The sequence below is a fragment of the Aquarana catesbeiana genome, linkage group LG11, assembly GCF_042186555.1.
Source record: "Aquarana catesbeiana isolate 2022-GZ linkage group LG11, ASM4218655v1, whole genome shotgun sequence".
NCBI lineage: Eukaryota > Metazoa > Chordata > Amphibia > Anura > Ranidae > Aquarana > Aquarana catesbeiana.
This window is the reverse complement of record NC_133334.1, coordinates 4545839-4568430: the sequence shown is the minus strand read 5'-3', so window position 1 is coordinate 4568430 and position 22592 is coordinate 4545839. Positions and strand designations below refer to the sequence as shown.

Sequence of the window (22592 nt, the reverse complement as noted above, 5' to 3'; positions counted from 1 at the left end):
ATGTTATATTTAAATGGATATTTAAAAAATATATATATATATATTTTGTTTTTATAAGCCGTTTGAAATATTAAGTGCATGAGGATAACTGAGGATTTGACATTTACTGGGCACATTTACATGTTATTTTAGTTACTGGGGATTGTTAGGGTCTAGTTAAAAAAAAAAAAAAAATGAAATCATGAATCTAGAATTTATTGAATCTGTTCTTTCATGACCAATTTTTTTATTTTTTTGTAGGCAGTTTTGTCAGGTTCTGGATCAATTCTAGACTATAATATTAATTTTTTAATAAGCCATTAAAAGGTCTGTAGAGTGTTCCCTCTGTAAACTGACACTCGTTACCTGAATGGAACATCTGGGAAAGACGTTCCTATAAATCTCCCAATTTTTGTAATATGCGCTACGAGACATAAATATACAATATAGCAATTTGCGTTTATGGTTACATTATAAATTTTACACGTGATCTCAGCAAGTAAATGATGAGGGCTTCGAAAGAAATGAAACTTTTTTTTTTTATTTTTTTCCCCTCCAATCTAATTTTCTTGAAATGTTGGGAAGAGGAAAAATCAAACTGAACAGCACATTGGGGGCCTTTCTCTCACATTCCCTTCCACCAGGATCCGCCGCTGGAACCCCCCAAAATTTCCCGCTGCTAAGGGCCCCGTTCACACCGCAAAAATGTCCTCCAGATCCATTTCGGATGCAATTTCTGCATGCGCAATTTTAATGCATTTCAGGTGCTTTTTTTTTCTTTTTTCCTATTTTTTTTTATACTGTTCCTGGGTCTGTTGTGTTTTTTATGCTTTTTCACCACATTCCAGTACAGTTCTGTGCAGGAAATAAGCAGCATTTTGTTTTTTTTTCTGGAACTGAAACGCGCTGCACTGGTGTGAACTATGCCATTGGAACCCATATAACCTACTTTCCATGCGTTTTTGATGCAGAAAAAAAAATCTCACTGGACTGCATGTGGTGTGAACGGGCCCTAAAAGTCAAAAACTGAGCAGGTCTAAAGCTAGTTCACGTCTATGCGTGTGCAGTCGGTGCGTTTTTGTGGCGCAATTTTATTTTTGTAGGAGGAAGAGACTAGTTGTTAAACACAAACACCTATCAAAAAAAAAAATGCACTAATAATGCACGTACAGGCATTTTTGATGCATTTTTTATCTGGTTCTGTTGAAGTCCATAGATCCAAAAACGCAGCATGCTGCTTGCAAAAAAAAAGTCCCTGCACCTTTTCCAAATACGCACTGCAGGAAATGGCATAGATGTGAACGAGACCCATAGGAAATAATGTTACACGGACTGTGGTGCATTTCTGCAGATCCGCCAATGCAGGAAAAAATGCACAGGTGTGAACTTAGCCCCCATCTCCTAAGTGACACTATACATGTGCACCCCCTACCTTGAAGCACTAGGGAATGGACCATGGTGGTAGCCTCCATCTCCTAAGTTGTCCCCATCCTCTAAGTAGCCCCCATCTCTTAACTACCGCCCCATCCCCTAAGTAGCCCCCATCCTCTAGGTGACACTATACATGTGCACCCCCTACCTGGAAGCAGTAGGGAATTGCAGAGGCTCTGGTGGGGGACCATGGTGGTAGTCCCCATCTCCTAAGTTGTCTACATCCCCATGTAGCCCCCATCTCCTAAGTACCGCCCATCCCCTAAATTGCCCCATCCCCTAATTAGCCCCCATCCTCTAGGTGACATTATACATGTGCACCCCCTACCTCTAAGCACTAGGGAATTGCAGAGGCTCTGGTGGTGGACCTACCCCCATCTCCTAAGTTGTCCCCCATCCCCACGTTGTCCCCCATCCCCACGTTGTCCCCCAACCCCACATTATCCTCATCCTCTAAGTAGCCCCCATCCCCTAAATTGCCCCATCCCCTAAGTAGCCCCCATCCTCTAAGTACCACCCTATCCCCTAATTGACACTATGCATGTGCACCCTCTACCTGGAAGCAGTAGGGAATTGCAGAGGCTCTGGTGGTGGACCTACCCCCATCTCCTAAGTTGTCCCCCATCCCCACGTTCTCCTCATCCTCTAAGTAGCCCCCATCCCCTAAATTGCCCCCATCCCCTAAGTAGCCCCCACCCTCTAAGTAGCCCCCATCTCCTAAGTACCACCCCATCCCCTAATTGACACTATGCATGTGCACCCTCTACCTGGAAGCACTAGGGAATTGCTGAGGCTCTTGTGGTGGACCATGGTGGTAGTCCCCATCCCCTAAGTAGCCCCCACCTTCTAAGTAGCCACCACCCTTTAAGTAGATCCCATCTCCTAAGTTGCCCCCATCCCCTAAGTGCACTAGGAAATTGCAGGGGTTCTGTTGGCAGACCATGAAGGGAGGGTTAGCCAAAGGTAAGTGTTGGCATGTGGTGCCTGATATGCAACACTGGTTCAAGTTTGATTTTTTTCCCTCTACATGTTAAGTGCTGTTTAAATATTTTAACCTCTTTAACAAGCGTTTTTCACGAGAGAGAGGGAAAGAGGGCACTTCTTTTTATGGTAGTTTTTCCTTCTGTGATGATCTGTTTTTCTCAAAATGTTCCTACTTTACAAAAGAGAAATAAATGCACAAACGCACCTCCCACTGAAAAAAAAAAAAGAATAAATTAAATCATTTTTTATTATAACTTTTTTTTTTTTTTCAGTGGGACGTCTGCCGCGTTTTTTTTTTTTTTTTGCATTAATGCTATTTTATAGCTGCATACAGTAGGCTCCATTGTATGTAATGGTCATCATCAGATTAGGTAGTGGCTGTGTGATTAGTTCTCTATTTTTGATTAGAGAAGCTGGTGGCCCTCAATTCCCCCACTAAGGCCAACATCCACTAAAAGATTGATGACCACAGGCCTAAAATTTTAAAAAGCCTTGTATTTTTTTAAATAGAGAAGTTGATTTGAGAAGCTGTAAAGAAAAATAAACACAGCGCAAATGACTTCCTATTGTAAAAAAAAAAAGGAAAATAAATTGAAAAATGTACTTTCTCTCTTTTTTTTTCAGTAGGAAGTCTTTTGCATTGATTTCTTTCCTTTTTTTTTAATGGCATTAATGCTATTTTACAGCTGCATAGGCTCCATTGTATGTAATGGTCATCATCGGATTAGGGAGTGGCACTGCGATTCGTTTTTCTATTTTTTGATTAGAGAAGCTGGTGGCCCTCAATTCTCCCACTGGGACCAACATCCACTAAAGGATCGATGATGACGGCGACCTCAAGCCTAAAATCTGATAGTCATTTATTTTTATTTTTTTTAAATGGAGAAGTTGATTAGAGAAGCCGGTGACCCTCCCCCACTGGGGCCAACATCCACTAAAAGGTTGATGATGACTACAAGCCTAAAATCCGATAGTCCACCAAAAGGTTGACATCCATTGCAGGAACATCTGCCCAACACAACCTGAATATCTTCTCTATTGTCCGAAAGCCTAATTCTCAAATAATCATCTGCATTCCTGTAAAGAAATGTATGCCCTACCTCCCCCCCCTCTTTTTTTTTTCTTCACCGAATGTTTCAATAACCAGGACTAGGGCCTGACTGAGGCATGGGGTGAAGGACCTTTTGGGGTGACTAAATGATACCAGGTGTGGGATTGCAGCTGGACCCTTGGCATTCTGGAATGAAGAGATTCAGATCAGCAGAGTGAACATCGAATGCAAGGTTTGGCAAAGGGGGGGGGGCTACAAACCTAATATATCATGTCTTCCTTAAAGACTTTCCCAGTAACTCAATCACGCATGCTCATCAGCACCGGTGGCCATGTTAAGTTTAGCTTCATTACACAATTTCCTGAGTGCTCCTTAAAGTTCTCTGGAAAATAAGATTGTGCGGGAACAGCAAGACAAGACGACGGCAGCCTTTAAAAAAAAACCAAAAAACAGTGGCCACCTTGTTTTAAGATTCCAGGAGATTGTCTAAGACTTTCTAAGAAGCGTTTTTCCTTAAGACATAAACTACCCGGGATTAGGAACTCAATGTTTGGCACGTTGGAAGTCAAAAAAAAAAAAAAACCACATGGACCTCGAGGGCGAAGGGGGTCAATGAAGGTTCCACAGAGAGTTAAGTGCAGGTCGAGCTAATGTCTGGATTCACAATATGTAAAAACGTGTACCTATCTCCTAAGAGGAGTCAGCATAAAACACATTCACAACGTGTTGGCTGGCACATACCTGAGTGAGAATGTTTATACCCCATCTAAAAACAGTAACTCAAAGAAAAAAAAAAAAACTATCAGCATTCAAAGGAAGGAAAAAAAAAACACACGAAATGTAAGACTTGTAAGACAGCTAAAAGGTTCGTTTCAGTTCAAGTTCTGATGTCCGATTTTTTTTTTTCTTTTTTTACAGACACCTTTTACTTAGAATTAAAAAAAAACATTGTTCAAGAAAAAACTAGGGGGGGGGGGGGGGGAGTCAATCCATCTCACACATGAAGAAATATTTAAGACCTTTTCCGCTCACGGGATTGTGGAAACCACATACGCATGCAGGCTCTTCACAAACTTCTTTTTTTTTTTTTTTGTTCAAAAATTCCAAGAAAGTCAAGAGCGTATTCTCCTCGCCATTTTCTCCAAGGTATAGAACATTTTTTGAAATGTTTTAGTTCTAGTTTGTTTTTTTTTTTTTTTTTTCAGTTGGCACCCACAGCCTCATTGGCTTCGTTTTCGCTGCTATAGTCTGATTTGGGCTCCTCATCGTATTCGTCGTACATCTCCATCTCGTCCTCTCCGTTCATCAGGTCGTTGCCGGTGAGGCTGCCACTGTCCAGCTTAATGCCGTAGGTGCTCTGTATGACGGGGATGCTGGGCTCGGGGCTGACCGAAGTACTGGAACAGTCTGACGTCATCTGGGGTGACGGTGTGGTGTTGGCCATGCTGATCGCGCCGGGGTACACCACCGCTCCCGCAGTGCTTATGGGGATCTGAGGCTGTTGCCTAAAGGCAGACAGAAGAACAACATTAGCAACAGGAAAACCAGCAGGGATGGGACTAAAAAAGTCAAAAATACTGTTTAGTTCACATTTGTAAAACACAAGGTCCGCCAGGCCGTTTCCAGTGGCCCTTGCACCTCTCCTGCAACACTCCCCTGGTCTCCACCCCCACCTTATGTCAGAAGCTGGCCGCAGAGAGGAGGACAGAACTCCTATTTCAAATCCTGCACTTCCCCGGGCATCTGAGGGAAGGCTCGTCTCTGGACCCCCCCCCTCCTTCTCAGCGGTCAGCAGCAGAGAGGAGGACAGAACTCTTCCTACAGATCCTGCACCTCTCTGTGCATTCGCAGCACCCCTTTGTCTCCACCTTCCCTGGTCTCGGCATTCAGCTGACTCCACTGTGATATAAGTGAGGGTGTTGGGACTCTTAACATCTGATGTAAGAGGGGGTGTAGTGCTATGGGCATCTAGTGCTACAGATACAGCCAGCCCTTTGAGGGCAACCATAATGCCGATGGGCTCTATAATGACGTGGCAATTCATTTGGCACCCATGGTTTAGTTGATGAAAAGTTTTGGTGATTTTTGTTTTGTAAAGTTGGGTGGAGGCATTCGGTCCATATTAATTTATTGTGGACACCACCCCTAATTATAAGTTAAGGAACCTTTTACTGACCATAAAGGGTGGAAATAGGTAAATGGTCTTTGTATGTACATATCTATGACCAATCTATAGTGTCTGGCATCTATTATCGACGCGTTTCACCAAAAACTTGCTTACTCAGAATGCACATATATGTTACATGTACAATAAATCAATTCAATCCCTATACACAAAATGTATCCTCCTACTAGAGGATCATCATATATTAATGTGAGGCCACGCAGAGAACCAAAATAAAAAGGGAACGCCTAACATGAAGTACCTGTAAGGGCAACCAGTCCTAAGTAGTTATTTATATTCACATTAAGTATGTTCACTACAACCCTACAGAAAATTATATATATTTTTTCTGAATTCTTACTTATGTCTAATAGTTAACCCATTATCTAAATAAAGTTCCCTTATTGATAGCTTGCTCACCCCACAGTGAAGAATTGCCTCATCTCCTGTCTCCTCGACCTCATCAGCTGCTTGTACTCTCCAATACGTAGCTTCTTGCCGTCCACGATGCATGTGCGCTTAGGTCGTGGCTTGTACTTGTAGTTGGGATACTTCTCTAGGTGGATCTTGCTGAGGCGAGCTTGTTCTTCGTAGTATGGCTGCTTCTCTTGGTTGGACATAGCTTTCCAGCGGGAACCTACAAAGCCAAGACATAGATGTCAATTGCCTTGAAATGCCAAAGGTGCAAGCTCAGCCGCAAGCGGCAATGATGGAACATGGGGACGGGGGTGACATGAACATGGAACCTACAATGCCAAGACTGTGTTGATTGCAGAGCCTTAAATTGCCAAAGGTGTAACCTCTGTCAGGAGTGGCAACCAAGGAACATGAGGGTGAAGTGCCATGGGCATGGAACCTACAATACGAAGACTATGTCAATTACAGAGCCTTAAAAAGCCAACGGTGTAACCTCTGCCAGGAGTGGCAACCAAGGAATATGAGGGTGAAGTGCCATGGGCATGGAACCTACAATGCCAAGACTATGTTGATTGCAGAGCCTTAAAATGCCAAAGATGCAACCTCAGCCCAAGGTGGTAACCATTGGAACATGAGGACAAGGTGCCATGGTTATGAAAGCTGAACTCTCTCCACACCTCACATACGTCATTTTTTTCCAACAGATGTTCCTAAGCTAATTTCTGTATGGCAACTTCAAAAAGAAGCACCATTCTAGGTTCCCTCCAACAACCAACCAACCAACCAACCACAGGTGTAAGTCTAAGAACGCAGGCCTCCTCAGATACAAGTACTGGTCAGCATTCAATAAAGCTTTATTGTTCCAAGCAGGTATAACCCTCCACCAGAGTCAAGGTTGATGGACGTGTGTTGCAATAAAGTTTGGAATATTGAATGCCGACTAGTATACTGTATAGCCTGCGTTGGTATTTTTGTATCCTTTTTCTGTATGGTTACAATAAAGTGTTATGGTTAGCAACACTGAAAATGTGGGTGGCCTCTTTCTCGTAGACGGCTCTCATTGGACTGTGAGGCAGCCGCTCAGCCGCCTTCTTCTCACTATATATTTATATATTCTATTATGTAGCAATTCTATATCCTGTGAAAGTAGAAGAGTCCAAGGTTCAGGTTATATTTAAGTATATTCTACATCTGTGCGACAGGAAAGAAAGACGACCTTATTTTTATTTCTTCGTTGTTGGAGGCCGCCAAGATATTGATTCCGTTCTGCTGATGGTAACAAACACCAAACGAATGAAAAGCCCCCCATTAGATAAAAACTTTGGGCTTTTGTTTCTTCCTACCATGATGGAATTGAAATGATTCCCATTAAATGCAGATAATGCAATTCCACAGACCAATAGCAATTGTCTATTCTTTTTTTTTTTTTATTGAAAGCACTTCTTGGAATGCTGAATGCGGCTTTGCCCAAGGCTACAGAAATTAGCGACTTTCTATGTTAAAAAACACGCTCAACCACCTGCAACCTTGAGAGACTCTGGCGCTGAATGGATGCTCACAGCGGATGGCGCTCGGTAATTGACGGGTGAATAGGCTGTGCCCGCTGTAAATGGCACACGCTCGGTGCCAAGGGTAAACCCTACCTGCTCAATTGTGTGCCTGGAGAAGCAGACAAGAATCTATTACAGGAGCACAAAATCCCCGATATGGATGTGATCAACATCCGCAGCCAAGAATAGAAACCTGGAACCGTTTTCATTGGCCAAAAGTCAGCCACAGATTTCACTTTCACGTCTCTTCCTTAGCATCAGGTTGGCTCAGAATCTGGGGGTGCCCTCAGTGGCGGCCCGTCCTTTAAGGGCGCAGGGCACCACCCCCTCTATCACGTCACCCCCTATAGGTATCATGGCTAGATTCACGCAAAGCATGAATCTAGCCATGGCCGATGCGGCAACCCCCTATTTGTGTGTCCGGCCCCTTTTAGGACGCCGAGCGCCTGAATTACAGCGGTTCTGGTGTTTTTTGAAGCACCTGATTAGAGCCATAGGCTCTACTAGGCTTCAAAACAGTGTGGACTCTGAGCGCAGAGCATTGCGCTTGGAGCCCACCAAGATGTGTTAGAAAAGCAAATGAATATTCGCTTTTCTATCACTGAACCGCCTCTCCGCCAATCAGGGAGCGCGGGTCTGATACGCGTCACCTGATTGGCTGAAAGGACAGGCCGATCCTCTTGGACGCCTAGCAGGAAGAAAGAAGAGACGCACGGCGGAAGCATGGAGGACACAGGAGCTGCCGCTCGTCCCACAGCTTGCCGCTGCCTGACCCGCCACCAAGATGGGGTAAGTGTTGGTCAGACGGTAGGCGGGGGGGTGCTGGTTAAATGTGGCCGGGGGGGTGACAGTGGCTGCAATGGATGGGCACAGTGAGGTTGCAATGGATGGGCACAGTGAGATTGCAATGGATGGGCACAGTGAGGTTGCAATGGATGGGCACAGTGAGGTTGCAATGGATGGGCACAGTGAGGTTGCAATGGATGGGCACAGTGAGGTTGCAATGGATGGGCACAGTGAGGTTGCAATGGATGGGCACAGTGAGGTTGCAATGGATGACAAAGAAAACAAAATAACTTTGCGCTAACTCAAACATATAAGCCGCTGACACTGCAAATAGACTTTTTGCTGTAAACCATGGAGTAGAAAAATAGGTGCAGCGCTAAAAAAATAATAATAAGTATAAAAAATATTATCAAAGTGAGTTGAACGGATGTGAATATCAACATATAAAATTCTCATAAATGTCCATTTATCGATGAATCAGAGTCCATCCTTTTGTGAAATAAATGAAATCACCACGTGAATATAACTATAATAGTGCTCAGATAGTCCCCTATGTAATGAAGGCGTACCATGGATATTGGACCTAGGAATAGCATATGCTACATAGGTCAACACGAACGTTTACTGCCCAATGGCAATGGTATAGATGATGAAGATCCAATGAAGCGTAAAACGGTCCAGGAGGCCTTCTCAGGGATATATTGTGAAAAAACCACACTTGTGTAAATACCACCACCCGTGTGAATGGAGGCTTACCGGAAGGTTGGGACCCAAAACAACATACACTGGATGAGTCAAACAGGCTTAAAAACTGCCCACTGGTCTCTCCGAACGGAGAGAGCGAAGCGGGCGTACACTGTGCTGCAAAGGTGGGACATGTTTGAGGACGTTTTAAAGTTCTGCATGGAGAAGATACCCCGGTGAACTACCCCTAGGATCTCTCCTCCAGAGTGACATTAGGATCCCCCCCCCAATTGCCAGTGGGCAGTTTTTAAGCCTGTTTGACTCATCCAGTGTATGTTGTTTTGGGTCCCAACCTTCCGGTAAGCCTCCATTCACACGGGTGGTGGTATTTACACAAGTGTGGTTTTTTCACAATATATCCCTGAGAAGGCCTCCTGGACCGTTTTCCGCTTCATTGGATCTTCATCATCTATACCACTGCCATTGGGCAGTAAACGTTTGTGTTGACCTATGTAGCATATGCTATTCCTAGGTCCAATATCCATGGTACGCCTTCATTACATAGGGGACTATCTGAGCACTATTATAATTATATTCACGTGGTGATTTCATTTATTTCACAAAAGGATGGACTCTGATTCATCGATAAATGGACATTTATGAGAATTTTATATGTTGATATTCACGTCCGTTCAACTCACTTTGATAATATTTTTTATATTTATTATTTTTTTAGCGCTGCACCTATTTTTCTACTCCGAGGTTGCAATGGATGGGCACAGTGAGGTTGCAATGGATGGGCACAGTGAGGTTGCAATGGATGGGCACAGTGAGGTTGCAATGGATGGGCACAGTGAGGTTGCAATTGATGTGTTTTTATTTCAGAATTTTCCATCCCCCCCCCCCAAAAAAAAAAAAATTGAGCACCAGCCGCCACTGGATGCCCTCTAACTGGTCACATAGCAGGACCATTGATACAATGTATAACATTAATGCCAACATTGACAGACTCAAAAAGAAACCTTGTTAATTTGTCTCATTAGGGTTCAGCTCGATTTCCTGGGGATATTAAACTCTCTTAACCACTTCCCATCCTTAGGCCATTTATAAATGGCCTAAGGTTTAAGTAGGTATGCCAAAATCACGGTTGATGTTTAAGCGGGTATGCCGAGATCATAGTTGTGGTTTAAGCGGGTATGCCGGGATCACAGTTGAGGTTTAAGCGGGTATGCTGGGATCACAGTTGAGATTTAAGCGGGTATACCGGGATCAAGGTTGAGGTTTAAGCGGGTATGCTGAGATCACGGTTGAGGTTTAAGCGGGTATGCTGGGATCAAGGTTGAGGCGGGTATACCGAGATCACGGTTGAGGTCTAAGCGGGTATGCTGGGATCACGGTTGAGGTTTAGGCGGGTATACCAGGATCACGGTTGAGGTTTAAGCGGGTATGCCGGGATCACGGTTGAGGTTTAAGCGGGTATGCTGGGATCACGGTTGAGGTTTAAGCGGGTATGCCAGGATCACGGTTGAGGTTTAGGCGGGTATGCCGGGATCACGGTTGAGGTTTAAGCGGGTATGCTGGGATCACGGTTGAGGCGGGTATGCCAGGATCACGTTCGAGGTTTAAGCGGGTATGCTGGGATCACGGTTGAGGTTTAAGCGGGTATGCCGGGATCACGGTCGAGGTTTAAGCGGGTATGCCGGGATCACGGTTGAGGCGGGTATGCCAGGATCGCGTTCGAGGTTTAAGCGGGTATGCTGGGATCACGGTCGAGGTTTAAGCGGGTATGCTGGGATCACGGTCGAGGTTTAAGTGGGTATGCCAGGATCACGGTTGAGGTTTAAGTGGGTATGCCGGGATCACGGTTGAGGCAGGTATGCCGAGATCACGGTTGAGGTTTAAGCGGGTATGCCGAGATCACGGTCGAGGTTTAAGCGAGTATGGCGGGATCACGGTTGAGGTTTAAGCGGGTATGCCGAGATCACGGTCGAGGTTTAAGCGGGTATGCCAGGATCACGTTCAAAGTTTAAGCGGGTATGCCGGGATCACGGTCGAGGTTTAAGCGGGTATGCCGGGATCACGGTCGAGGTTTAAGCGGGTATGCTGGGATCACGGTCGAGTTTTAAGCGGGTATGCCGGGGTCACGGTTGAGGTTAAGGTTGCTTTAAAACCTACCATGAATTGTGATTTTATCTAAACCTCATTGATTCCGAGGCCTCGTTTTCTGGGGTGACGCCGCCATATGGAGATCTGCGCTCGTCCCGCACGCCACAATAATCCAGCCAAGTCTGAAATATTCGCGCAGCGTTTCCCGGCTCCACGCCTATCCGCACACGCAACGCCTCTCCACGCACAATCATTCCGCTCATTATCCTCTGTCGCACCTACTTGGCATTTAAAACCACGATAGAAAAAAAAATAAAAAGGAAGGAATGCTATTTTAAGCATAAAACGCCTAAATTTTGCATATGTAACACTCAATTAAAATAACTTTGGCGTATTCTGGCACGCAGAATAATCCCTTCATTACACACATATTACTCCATCCTGCCTAAATATATTAAATATTATGACTTTAACAAAGTGACTTATGCCTAAAAATGTGACAGCAATCCGAGCCGGCCGTGGAAACGGCGTCCAACGCAGCTGCGAGGCGCTCCGAACGGATAAAACTGCCTGTTTATGTTCTATTATTTGTAATGAATTTCCTAAATACTTGAGGACAGGAAATTGTATTAGACAGGCGGAGGGGGAGATGAATGAATTGGGAGTCGCCGGCCAGCAGCGTCTACAGGATGATGTGTTTTTTGCTACCAGTCGATGTTCACGAGCGATGTCCTCACGTACAAGTCATGATGCTGAGTGTTGCTTAAAGGGTCAGTCCACATAAAAGTGATCTATTGGTGTTTGGTGGAAGCTGGAGGATTAAAGTGTTTTTCTAAAGCCAAAGCTGACATCTGTGTCCCCGCTGGACGGATTCACCCTCCTCTGTGTCCCCGCTGGACGGATTCACCCTCCTCTGTGTCCCCGCTGGACGGATTCACCCTCCTCTGTGTCCCTGCTGGATGGATTCACCCTCCTCTGTGTCCCCGCTGGACGGATTCACCCTCCTCTGTGTCCCCACTGGATGGATTCACCCTCCTCTGTGTCCCCGCTGGACGGATTCACCCTCCTCTGTGTCCCTGCTGGATGGATTCACCCTCCTCTGTGTCCCCGCTGGACGGATTCACCCTCCTGTGTCCCCGCTGGACGGATTCACCCTCCTCTGTGTCCCCGCTGGACGGATTCACCCTCCTCTGTGTCCTCGCTGGACGGATTCACCCTCCTTTTTGTCCCCGCTGGATGGATTCACCCTCCTCTGTGTCCCCGCTGGATGGATTCACCCTCCTCTGTGTCCTGGGCACCACTCAGGGCTGCTGTTAGAAATCACTGGGCCCCATGCAGCCTACCTGACAGCCCCCCCCCCTCCCCCAGCCAACAGTGACTGAGAACATAGATAAAAGAACACAAGGCATCCTGAGGCTTCCTTCTCATTCACAAGCTGAATCATAGTAAACAGTTTACTATGCTTCCACGATGAATGGACACAGGAGTGATTGGTACCACTCTCTCACGGTGTTCATTCAGGAAATGAAGGGGTCAGTAAATTACATATTTACCGGCCTTTTCCCCCGTTCTCCATCCTGAAACATCCCCCTGTGTGCCCGCAGCAGCTGCCAGCGGGAGAGGAGGGAAGCCAGAAGAACTGTAGAGGAAAGGGGCACACAGGGGGACCCACACAGCAGATGGAATGAGCGTATGTGCTTGAACCAATCCCCTGCAGAAGGAGGAGAAGCTGGCAGCGCTGCAGGGGGGAGGCAGAGGAGGATCTGTGTTTGTAATAAGTACAGCTGGCCCTCCTGCTCAGCAGGGGCCTGGGCCCCCCTTTTTAACTGATGGGGCCCAGTACAGGAGGGCTGGCTTTACTCCCTTATCAGCGGACTTGTGACCACTTGTCATAAAGAAGGTGATGGGAAATGCAAAATGTTACAGGTGTCACCAGACCAAGAGGTGAGGGAAATCCTCCAATGAGGACTCCTGTATCTCCTGGAGCTTTCCTATGCAAGTCCCCGACTCCTGGTATGAGGCGCCTGATTTGAGGAGCCTGGTATGGGGCTCCTGGTATGGGTGTCCTGGTATGAGGCTCCTGGTATGAGGTGCCTGGTTTATGGGGCTCCTCGTATGGAGCTGCTGGTATGAGGCTCCTGTTATGGGGCTCCTGGTATGAGGCGCCTGATTTGAGGAGCCTGGTATGGGGCTCCTGGTATGGGTGTCCTGGTATGAGGCTCCTGGTATGAGGTGCCTGGTTTGAGGAGCCTGGTATGGGGCTCCTCGTATGGGGCTGCTGGTATGAGGCTCCTGTTATGGGGCTCCTGGTATGAGGCGCCTGATTTGAGGAGCCTGGAATGGGGCTCCTGGTATGGGGGTCCTGGTATGGGGGTCCTTGTATGAGGCTCCTGGTATGGGGCTCCTGCTATGGGACTCCTGGTATGGGGCTCCTGGTATGGGGCGCCTGGTATGGGTTTCCTGCTGAATTTTTCTTTTATAATATACAGTGCTGTGAAAAAGTATTTGCCCCCTTTCTGATTTTTTTTTTTTTTGCATATTTGTCACACATAAATGATTCAGATCATCAAACAAATTGTATTATTACACAAAGATAACCTGAGGAAATACAAAATGCAGTTTTTAAATGATGATTTAATTTGATACAGGAAAAAGCTGTCCAAACCTGCCTGGCCTCTATGTGAAAAGTGGTTGCCCCCTAAACCTAATAACTGGTTGTGCCACACTTGGGGGGCAACACCTGCATCCGAGCGCTTGTGATAACTGGCAACGAGTCTCTCGCTTCGCTGTAGAGGAATTTTTGTGCATTCTTCTATGTAGAATTGTTTTCATTCAGCCACATTGAGGGTTTTCCAGCATGAACAGTCTATGTAAGGTCGTGCCACAGCATCTCAATCGAATTTAAGTCCAGACTTTGACTAGGCCACTCCAAAACCTTAATTTTGTATTTTTTAAGCCATTCAGAGGTGGACTTGCTGGTGTGTTTCAGATCACTGTCCTGCTGCATAACCCAAGTGTGCCTGAGCTTGAGGTCAGGAAGTGATGGCCGGACATTCTCCTTCAGGATTTTCTGGTAGAGCTCAGAATTCATGGTCCCATCAATGGAGAGTCGTCCAGCACCAGACCATCCCCCTACCACCACCATGTGTGACTGTTCAGATGATGTTCTTTTTATGAAATGCTGTGTTAGTTTTACGCCAGATATAACGGGGCGCCCACCTTCCAAAACCTTCAACTTTTGTCTCATCAGTACACAGAATATTTGCCCAAAATTCATGGGGATGATCAAGATGTTTTTTGGCAAACGTGAGATGAGCCTTTGTGCTCTTTTTGGTCAGCATGGACGCCATGTTTGCCCAGTCTCTTTCTTATTGGTGAATCATGAACTGACCCTACCCGAGGCAAGTGAGGCCTGCAGGTCTTTAGATGTTGTTCGGGGTTCTTTTATAACCTCCTGGATGAGACATCCTTGTGCTCTTGGATTGATTTTGGTAGCCACTCCTGGGAAGGTTCACCACTGTTCCAAGTTTCCTCCATTTGTGGATAACGACTCTCACTGTGGTTCGCTGGAGTCCCAAAGCCTTAGAAATGGCTTTGTAACCCTTTCCAGACCGATACATGTACATTAATTTGTTTCTCACCTGCTCTTGAATTTCTTCAGATGGCGGCATGATGTGTGGCTTTTTGAGATCTTTTAGTGCGCTTTACTTTGTCAGACAGCTTCTATTTATGTGATTTCTTGATTCAACAGGTCTGGCAGTAATCAGGCCTGGGTGTGCCAAGTGAAATTTAACTCCGCTTTCTAAAAAATGTAGTTAATTACAGTTCATTCAGGACTTAGCAAGGAGGGGGCAATTACTTTTTCACACAGGGACAGGCAGGTTTGGACAGCTTTTTGCCATTAATAAATGAAATCCTCATTTAAAAACTGCATTTTGTATTTCCTTGGGTTATCTTTGTGTAATATTAATTTTTTTTTTTTTTTGGATCTGAATTAATTGTAACAAATATTCAAAAAATAAAAAAAATAAAAAAATCAGGAAGGGGGCAAATACTTTTTCACAGCACTGTAGAGAAAGCCGCAGGATGAGCGGGAACACTCCAAGACGGGCGGGATCAACCAAAGATGTATACAAAGGAGAACGAGGAGCTATGAGTAGAAAAAGACTTCTTTGTTATTAAACAGCAACTCCTGGAGTGAGGAGAACGGATAATAAAGAATCACAAAGTATCAAACAAGTAAAAACAAGGAATTCACCGACTCGCTACAAGATAAAATGTTTACACCAAATAGAAACAAAGTCTTCACGATGATCTCCCACTGGAAAGTCACAGAATACATCATCCCCTATAAAGATCCATTGAGAGTGCAGTACTGCTCTGGGTTCACATTCTGTGGCTGGTGATTGGATGCCAGGGAGTCTGAAAGTCTGTCAGAGAGGAACAGCGCATGCACACGCATCTCCAATGTAAGGAACATTCTTCTCACTGATCACCAATGTAAGGAGCATTCTTCTCACTGATCACCAATGTAAGGAACATTCTTCTCACTGATCACCAATGTAAGGAACATTCTTCTCACTGATCACCAATGTAAGGAACATTCTTCTCACTGATCACCAATGTAAGGAGCATTCTTCTCACTGATCACCAATGTAAGGAACATTCTTCCCACTGATCACCAATGTAAGGAGCATTCTTCTCACTGATCACCAATGTAAGGAACATTCTTCTCACTGATCACCAATGTAAGGAACATTCTTCTCACTGATCACCAATGTAAGGAACATTCTTCTCACTGATCACCAATGTAAGGAACATTCTTCTCACTGATCACCAATGTAAGGAACATTCTTCTCACTGATCAGCAATGTAAGGAACATTCTTCTCACTGATCACCAATGTAAGGAACATTCTTCTCACTGATCACCAATGTAAGGAACATTCTTCCCACTGATCACCAATGTAAGGAACATTCTTCTCACTGATCACCAATGTAAGGAGCATTCTTCTCACTGATCACCAATGTAAGGAGCATTCTTCTCACTGATCACCAATGTAAGGAGCATTCTTCCCACTGATCACCAATGTAAGGAACATTCTTCTCACTGATCACCAATGTAAGGAACATTCTTCTCACTGATCACCAATGTAAGGAACATTCTTCCCACTGACCACCAATGTAAGGAACATTCTTCTCACTGATCACCAATGTAAGGAACATTCTTCCCACTGATCAGCAATGTAAGGAACATTCTTCCCACTGATCAGCAATGTAAGGAACATTCTTCCCACTGATCACCAATGTAAGGAACATTCTTCCCACTGATCAGCAATGTAAGGAACATTCTTCCCACTGATCACCAATGTAAGGAACATTCTTCTCACTGATCACCAATGTAAGGAACATTCTTCTCACTGATCACCAATGTAAGGAACATTCTTCTCACTGATCACCAATGTAAGGAACATTCTTCTCACTGATCACCAATGTAAGGAACATTCTTCTCACTGATCAGCAATGTAAGGAACATTCTTCTCACCGATCAGCAATGTAAGGAACATTCTTCTCACCGATCACCAATGTAAGGAACATTCTTCTCACCGATCACCAATGTAAGGAACATTCTTCTCACCGATCACCAATGTAAGGGACATTCTTCTCACCGATCACCAATGTAAGGGACATTCTTCCCACTAACCACCAATATAACACACCGGGTACAGCACCCACTTGTGGTCATGTGATTAGGAAAAATCTCCCACACTCTTAGCATGCTATATCAGAGGGGCACCTTCCCATACATTCATGTTTCTGGGTCACTTACCAAGGATTTTGCTGATGTTGGAGTTGTGCATGTCGGGAAAGGCTTGCAGGATTTTCCTCCGCTCGTCTTTTGCCCAAACCATGAAAGCATTCATTGGTCGCTTGATGTGCGGCTCATTGGTACTCCTCCCCCGAGAGTCTCTGTACACTCGCGCCTCCACCACCGTACTGCCCCCTGCAGGTGAAGAAAGGGAACCCTGTAGTTTAATGAGCAACAGCAACACAAAAAAACATTTTAATCATGGGTTTGGCTGGCTTTGTCCTACAAATTAGTGTCTCCCAGGGCATGCCGGGAGTTGTGGTTCCTCATCACACACAATGAGCCCCCCACATGCCCAGATCCAATCTGTCAGCTTCATTCCTGATACATCAGAACTACCTGCCCTGTAAACCCCCATTGACTCAGCAGAACTGTCCTCACCGCAGTCTATCAATTTTATTTGAAGCGCATTCATTGCAACAGATATATCGACGGCGTCACCTGACAGATGTATTTGTTGTGCCGTGAAAAAGAGCAGAGTTGGCTACTCGCACCATCCATCAAAGCCGCATCTCACTCTGCCTGCAGGGATCTGAGGCTCAGAAGCTTCAGAAAACTCAGACGAAAATTATCATTAAATGATGAAGATTTCAATTGACCACAGAAGAGTTTTCATCAAGAATATAACAATGTAACAAAACCATCCGCAGGAGGAATCTACCTAACAGTTAAAGGGTTGGTCCACTCCCCACTGAAAACTGTGCTGAGTTCCAGAGTCTGTACACCCGCTGTGCCCATTATGAGGGGTTCCCACCATCCCTGTGCTGAGTTCCCAGGTCTGTACACCCGCTGTGCTCATTATGAGGGGCTCCCACCATCCCTGTGCTGAGTTCCCGGGTCTGTACACCCGCTGTGCCCATTATGAGGGGTTCCCACCATCCCTGTGCTGAGTTCCCGGGTCTGTACACCCGCTGTGCCCATTATGAGGGGTTCCCACCATCCCTGTACTGAGTTCCTGGGTCTGTACACCCGCTGTGCCCATTATGAGGGGTTCCCACCATCCCTGTGCCGAGTTCCTGGGTCTGTACACCCTCTGTGCCCATTATGAGGGGTTCCCACCAGCCCTGTGCTGAGTTCCTGAGTCTGTACACCCGCTGTGCCCATTATGAGAGGTCCTCACCATCCCTGTGCTGAGTTCCTGAGTCTGTACACCCACTGTGCCCATTATGAAGGGTTCCCACCATCCCTGTGCTGAGTTCCTGAGTCTGTACACCCACTGTGCCCATTATGAAGGGTTCCCACCATCCCTGTGCTGAGTTCCTGGGTCTATACACCCGCTGTGCTCATTATGAGGGGTTCCCACCATCCCTGTGCTGAGTTCCCGGGTCTGTACACCCGCTGTGCTCATTATGAGGGGTTCCCACCATCCCTGTGCTGAGTTCCCGGGTCTGTACACCCGCTGTGCCCATTATGAGGGGTTCCCACCATCCCTGTGCCGAGTTCCCGGGTCTGTACACCCGCTGTGCCCATTATGAGGGGCTCCCACCATCCCTGTGCCGAGTTCCCGGGTCTGTACACCCGCTGTGCCCATTATGAGGGGTTCCCACCATCCCTGTGCTGAGGTCCCGGGTCTGTACACCCGCTGTGCCCATTATGAGGGGTTCTCACCATCCCTGTGCTGAGTTCCCGGGTCTGTACACCCGCTGTGCCCATTATGAAGGGTTCCCATCATCCCTGTGCTGAGTTCCCGGGTCTGTACACCCTCTGTGCCCATTATGAGGGTTTCCCAATCATTGATGCACAGAATGCTCCAGGTTGCCAATTTGTTTTGAATTTTACAGAACATTACAGCGGCTGCAGATTGAAAAGGAACAGTAATATTTAATTTGCTATATCTTTATTCCTTTTTATTCCCTGAAAGTGGAATTATGCTTTAAGTACACTCCAGAAAGTTCCTGGACAAGCCTACCACTGGGTCCACCTCTCTAGCTGATAATGGTTATACATCATGCACCATGGGGGCCGGCTGAGGAGGCGGCCCTGTACAGTCCGGCCCCCGGAGGAGCATGTGTATCTGTGATGCTGAAATCACATCCACCCCCCACCCCATAAAGTAAAATGTTGATCAGCAGCCCGACTTTGCACCTTTTGTGATTTACATACAACCTGCAGAAAAATTACCGCAGCTCTCCAAGTCTTCTCATAAAACGTACGCGGGTTCCGGAGACCGTTCACCGCTTATCAATTCTGATTTTATTTCACCGTCTCTGACCGCAGAGCACAGACATGATTTTTTTTATCCTGATCCCATTTTTCTTGCTCTATCCCAGCCGTTCGGTTGGAGGCAGCAGCGTCCCATCGAACGCACAGTGAGCCGTGCTCTGCCATATGTCAATGAACAAAGGCAGCCTACCCAAACCTTCTTGTGGTCTTGGCTGCTGTCCCTCCTCGGAGTTTGAAGAGAGCTAATGGTTGTGGTGGGCTGATGCATGTGGCTCGTGGCTTTGCAAAATGAAGGAAACTTGAAACTGCTTCTGTCTGAAAACCGCTTTCCAAACTCCTCCGTCTGAGCTCTGCTACCGGCTTACTTTTCACTAAACTGCACACGCACGTCTCTTCTACAAACTCCATTTTTTTTTTTTTAATCGAATCCGCGACCGGATCGGAGTTTTATTTCAGCGTTTCTGTTTTGACGTTAAATTGGAAAGTCTCCCGATGGATTTTTTAAATTTTTTTTTTTCATTTTTTTTTTTTTTCCAGCGGAGGGGGAATTTTAGGGCTTGTTGTGGTTTTCGCCCATCAGAATAGTGACATCTTTGTCTCTGCGTCTTCCTTTCATTACGCCGTTGGCGGGTTTTTTTTTTAGTGAAAATAAGATCCCCGCACACCGTCCATGGCAACTATAAATATTTAGACGCCGAAAGAATTGACAATCGAGAAGATTCTTCCGTAGAGGGGCAGGAAAAAAAACAAAAAAAAACGCTCCATCATTAATATGGAAAATTATTATGAGGCGTATATAATGTTTAACAGCGTAGTAGATCTCCAGCAGGGCCCAGGAATAAAAACTCTATATAATCGTCCAGCTGGGGCTATAAAACCTGACGGGTCACCATTGGGGAGTATATTAATTTTAGCTAAATATCTTTGTGCTTCTAATGGTCTCCGAACATTCGCAGGGTGGAGGCTGAAGACGGTAATATATGGAACTGCACCGCCGCCGCCGTAGTCCCCCCCCCCCCCTCGCAATGTTATCTTTCCTGCTCAGGGATGATTGATTGTGTATAAATGTTCTCTGGAAGGGTGAGGACCCCTCTTAGATTATTATTGATGTCTGTGTCCCCGCCTGAGCCTTTTCCACCAACTTCCTGTCCCGGTGACCACACAGGAAGTGAGAAGAAATCCTAATGGTAACAAAACCAGCAACACTAATCTTCCCAATCTACGTATTCAGACTCGGAGTGACGTTGGGTACTAACCACTTGCGACGTACCCGTACTGCTTTGGTCTTTAAGTGGTTATACCGGGATGATGCCTGCAGCTGCAGGTGCCATTTTTTTTTTAGAGCCGATGGTTGGCTCTTTTGTAAAAGCAATCCTAGTGGCTAACTAGCCGCTGAATTGCTTTTTACAAGCAGTGGGAGGGGACGTTCCTCCTCCCCTTCCGGGGCTTTAACGGGATTTTCCGTCCCACCAGGAGTCCCCATTGACCAGCCATCGCTTCCACCAGCTGATCACAGAGCCGAACAGAGACCAGATTGTCTTTGTTCACCTCGACGATATAGGAATCTGGAAGCAATGACCTGACGCCACTTCCGGTTTACCCGGAAGTACACTGCGCCATATTTAAAAAGGAACAGCATTTAAACAGTTTTTAAGGGCAGAGGAGTGATCTGGGGTCTTATCAGTGGCGGCCCCTCCATGCTGGGCGCAGGGGTGCAGCCCCCTAACCCATGCGCCCGGCCCCTAATCTACATGCAGGGCACCGGACGCATGGATTTCAATGGCGCTTTTTGTCTTTTAGAAGCACATGATTAGAGATGGAGGCTCTAATTGGCTTTAAAAAAGGGTGGACTTGGGGAGAAGAGCACTGCGCCCCTGAGCCCACCCACTTGTGTGATATAGCGAATTAATATTCGCTATTGTCTTCCTGATTCTCCTCCCAGCCAATCAGGAATCAGGTCCTTAGACCCAATTGGCCAGGGAAGTCTTAGGACTCCCTAACCTGTCTCAGGACACACTGGCCAATCGTGAACTTCCTGCTCAACCCGGAGGAGAACGGAGAGGAGAATGGCCCGGCTCTTTTTTTCCCCCGCTGCCTCCTATGTTAAGGTTAGTGTCCGCCGCTGCCTTCTCATCGGTCTAACGCCTGGGGGGGGTCATTGGTGTGCTTGCGGCGATCACTGCATTCCGATCCGCTGTTTGCCTCCCACGGGTGGGTTGCTTGCGGCGACCGCCGCCTTCCCATCCTCCTGGAGGGGGTGTTGTTTGTCACCCCCCCAAATATTTAGCACCAGCCGCCACTGATCTCTCTATAAAGAGGACCTGTCACTGCCTATATTGATGTCACAAGGGATGCGGGGAGGATACCTTTGTCCTTGTCAGCATTGCAAGACCCCCCCCCCCCATATGTTGAGAGCATGTGGCCTAGAATGGTTCGGAGAGGAACAAGGCACAGCGTGTCCCCCCCACCTTTCCAAGGCCAGCCAGGATGAACGCTCAGATTAACCCTTTTATCCCTATTAACCAGACTCTGAGGGCCTGGTATGTATTTTGGGGGACTCTACATAGCATGTGGGGGGGGGGGGCTGCCTATTTTATTTTATTTTTTTACATCCCATTGACTATTAGTCCAGAAAATGGGCATTTTTAATTTGACAGATTCGGCTCCCATTGATTTCAGAGGGATTCAGATTTTGACACCCAAGTTCACCAAACCCCCGCTCCAACCAATCCAAGGACAGCTTCATTCACCACTACTTTAAGGTTATTTTACAGAGATGTCTTCTACCCAAGCGGGGATCAGACCCCACAGAAGTCTCCGGTGGTGCGGCGGTAGTTCCGGACTATTCTGTGCAGAGCTGTGTAGTAGCGGCAGTGGCGGTTGGGTAGATGATGTTTGCAGAGGCGCGGAGAGAATAAACACACAAGCCAAATTAACAAAAACATTAAATATTCATGGTGGCATTGTGATAAAACAGACGGATGGCGCGTTTTCCACGGCATTAGTAGCAAGTTAACAAATAGTCTGTTTAATGAGGATTGTTGTGTAGAGAAGACCGGAGGCAATCATTGTGTGTCGTCTCCATCGTATTCCCCGCCGTGTCCCGGGTTTCTGCTCTCCAAGCCAGAGTTACAGGTTCCTGGACTCCTCCGAATGTCTGCCCAAATGTATCCCCCTCAGCTGATGAGGAACTACAAGCACCAGGATGCCCAGCAGCAAGATTTTGGTTCTAGGCTGATTCTAGAGAGCTGTGCCACCTGCTGGTGAGGTGAGAAGAGCGGAGATTAAAGCAAAGCTCATTTGGTCATTGGTTTGTTAGTTTTTACAAGGTTGGGTGGCTTGCTTTAGTTTTAATTTATTACGTTGTGTTTTTTGTATCTGTGCTTTTTCTGTTTTCCAAATAAAATAAC

At 46.3% G+C, this 22592-nt stretch overlaps 1 protein-coding gene across 5 annotated transcripts in view; it reads right to left on the bottom strand.

The window, feature by feature from the left end:
* Positions 1 to 1054: 1054 nt before the first annotated feature.
* The window catches only part of SOX6 (SRY-box transcription factor 6), a 507467-nt gene continuing 485929 nt past the window's right edge, over positions 1055 to 22592 (bottom strand). For all 5 annotated transcript variants that reach the window (XM_073603957.1, XM_073603956.1, XM_073603959.1 and 2 more), the window contains 3 exons: positions 16981 to 17154; positions 6030 to 6246; positions 1055 to 4950 (listed from right to left, as the gene is read on the bottom strand). In XM_073603957.1, coding sequence (XP_073460058.1) covers positions 4647 to 4950; positions 6030 to 6246; positions 16981 to 17154 — 695 coding nt within the window. In that variant the 3' untranslated portion in view covers positions 1055 to 4646. The remainder of the gene's footprint in view (positions 4951 to 6029; positions 6247 to 16980; positions 17155 to 22592) is intronic.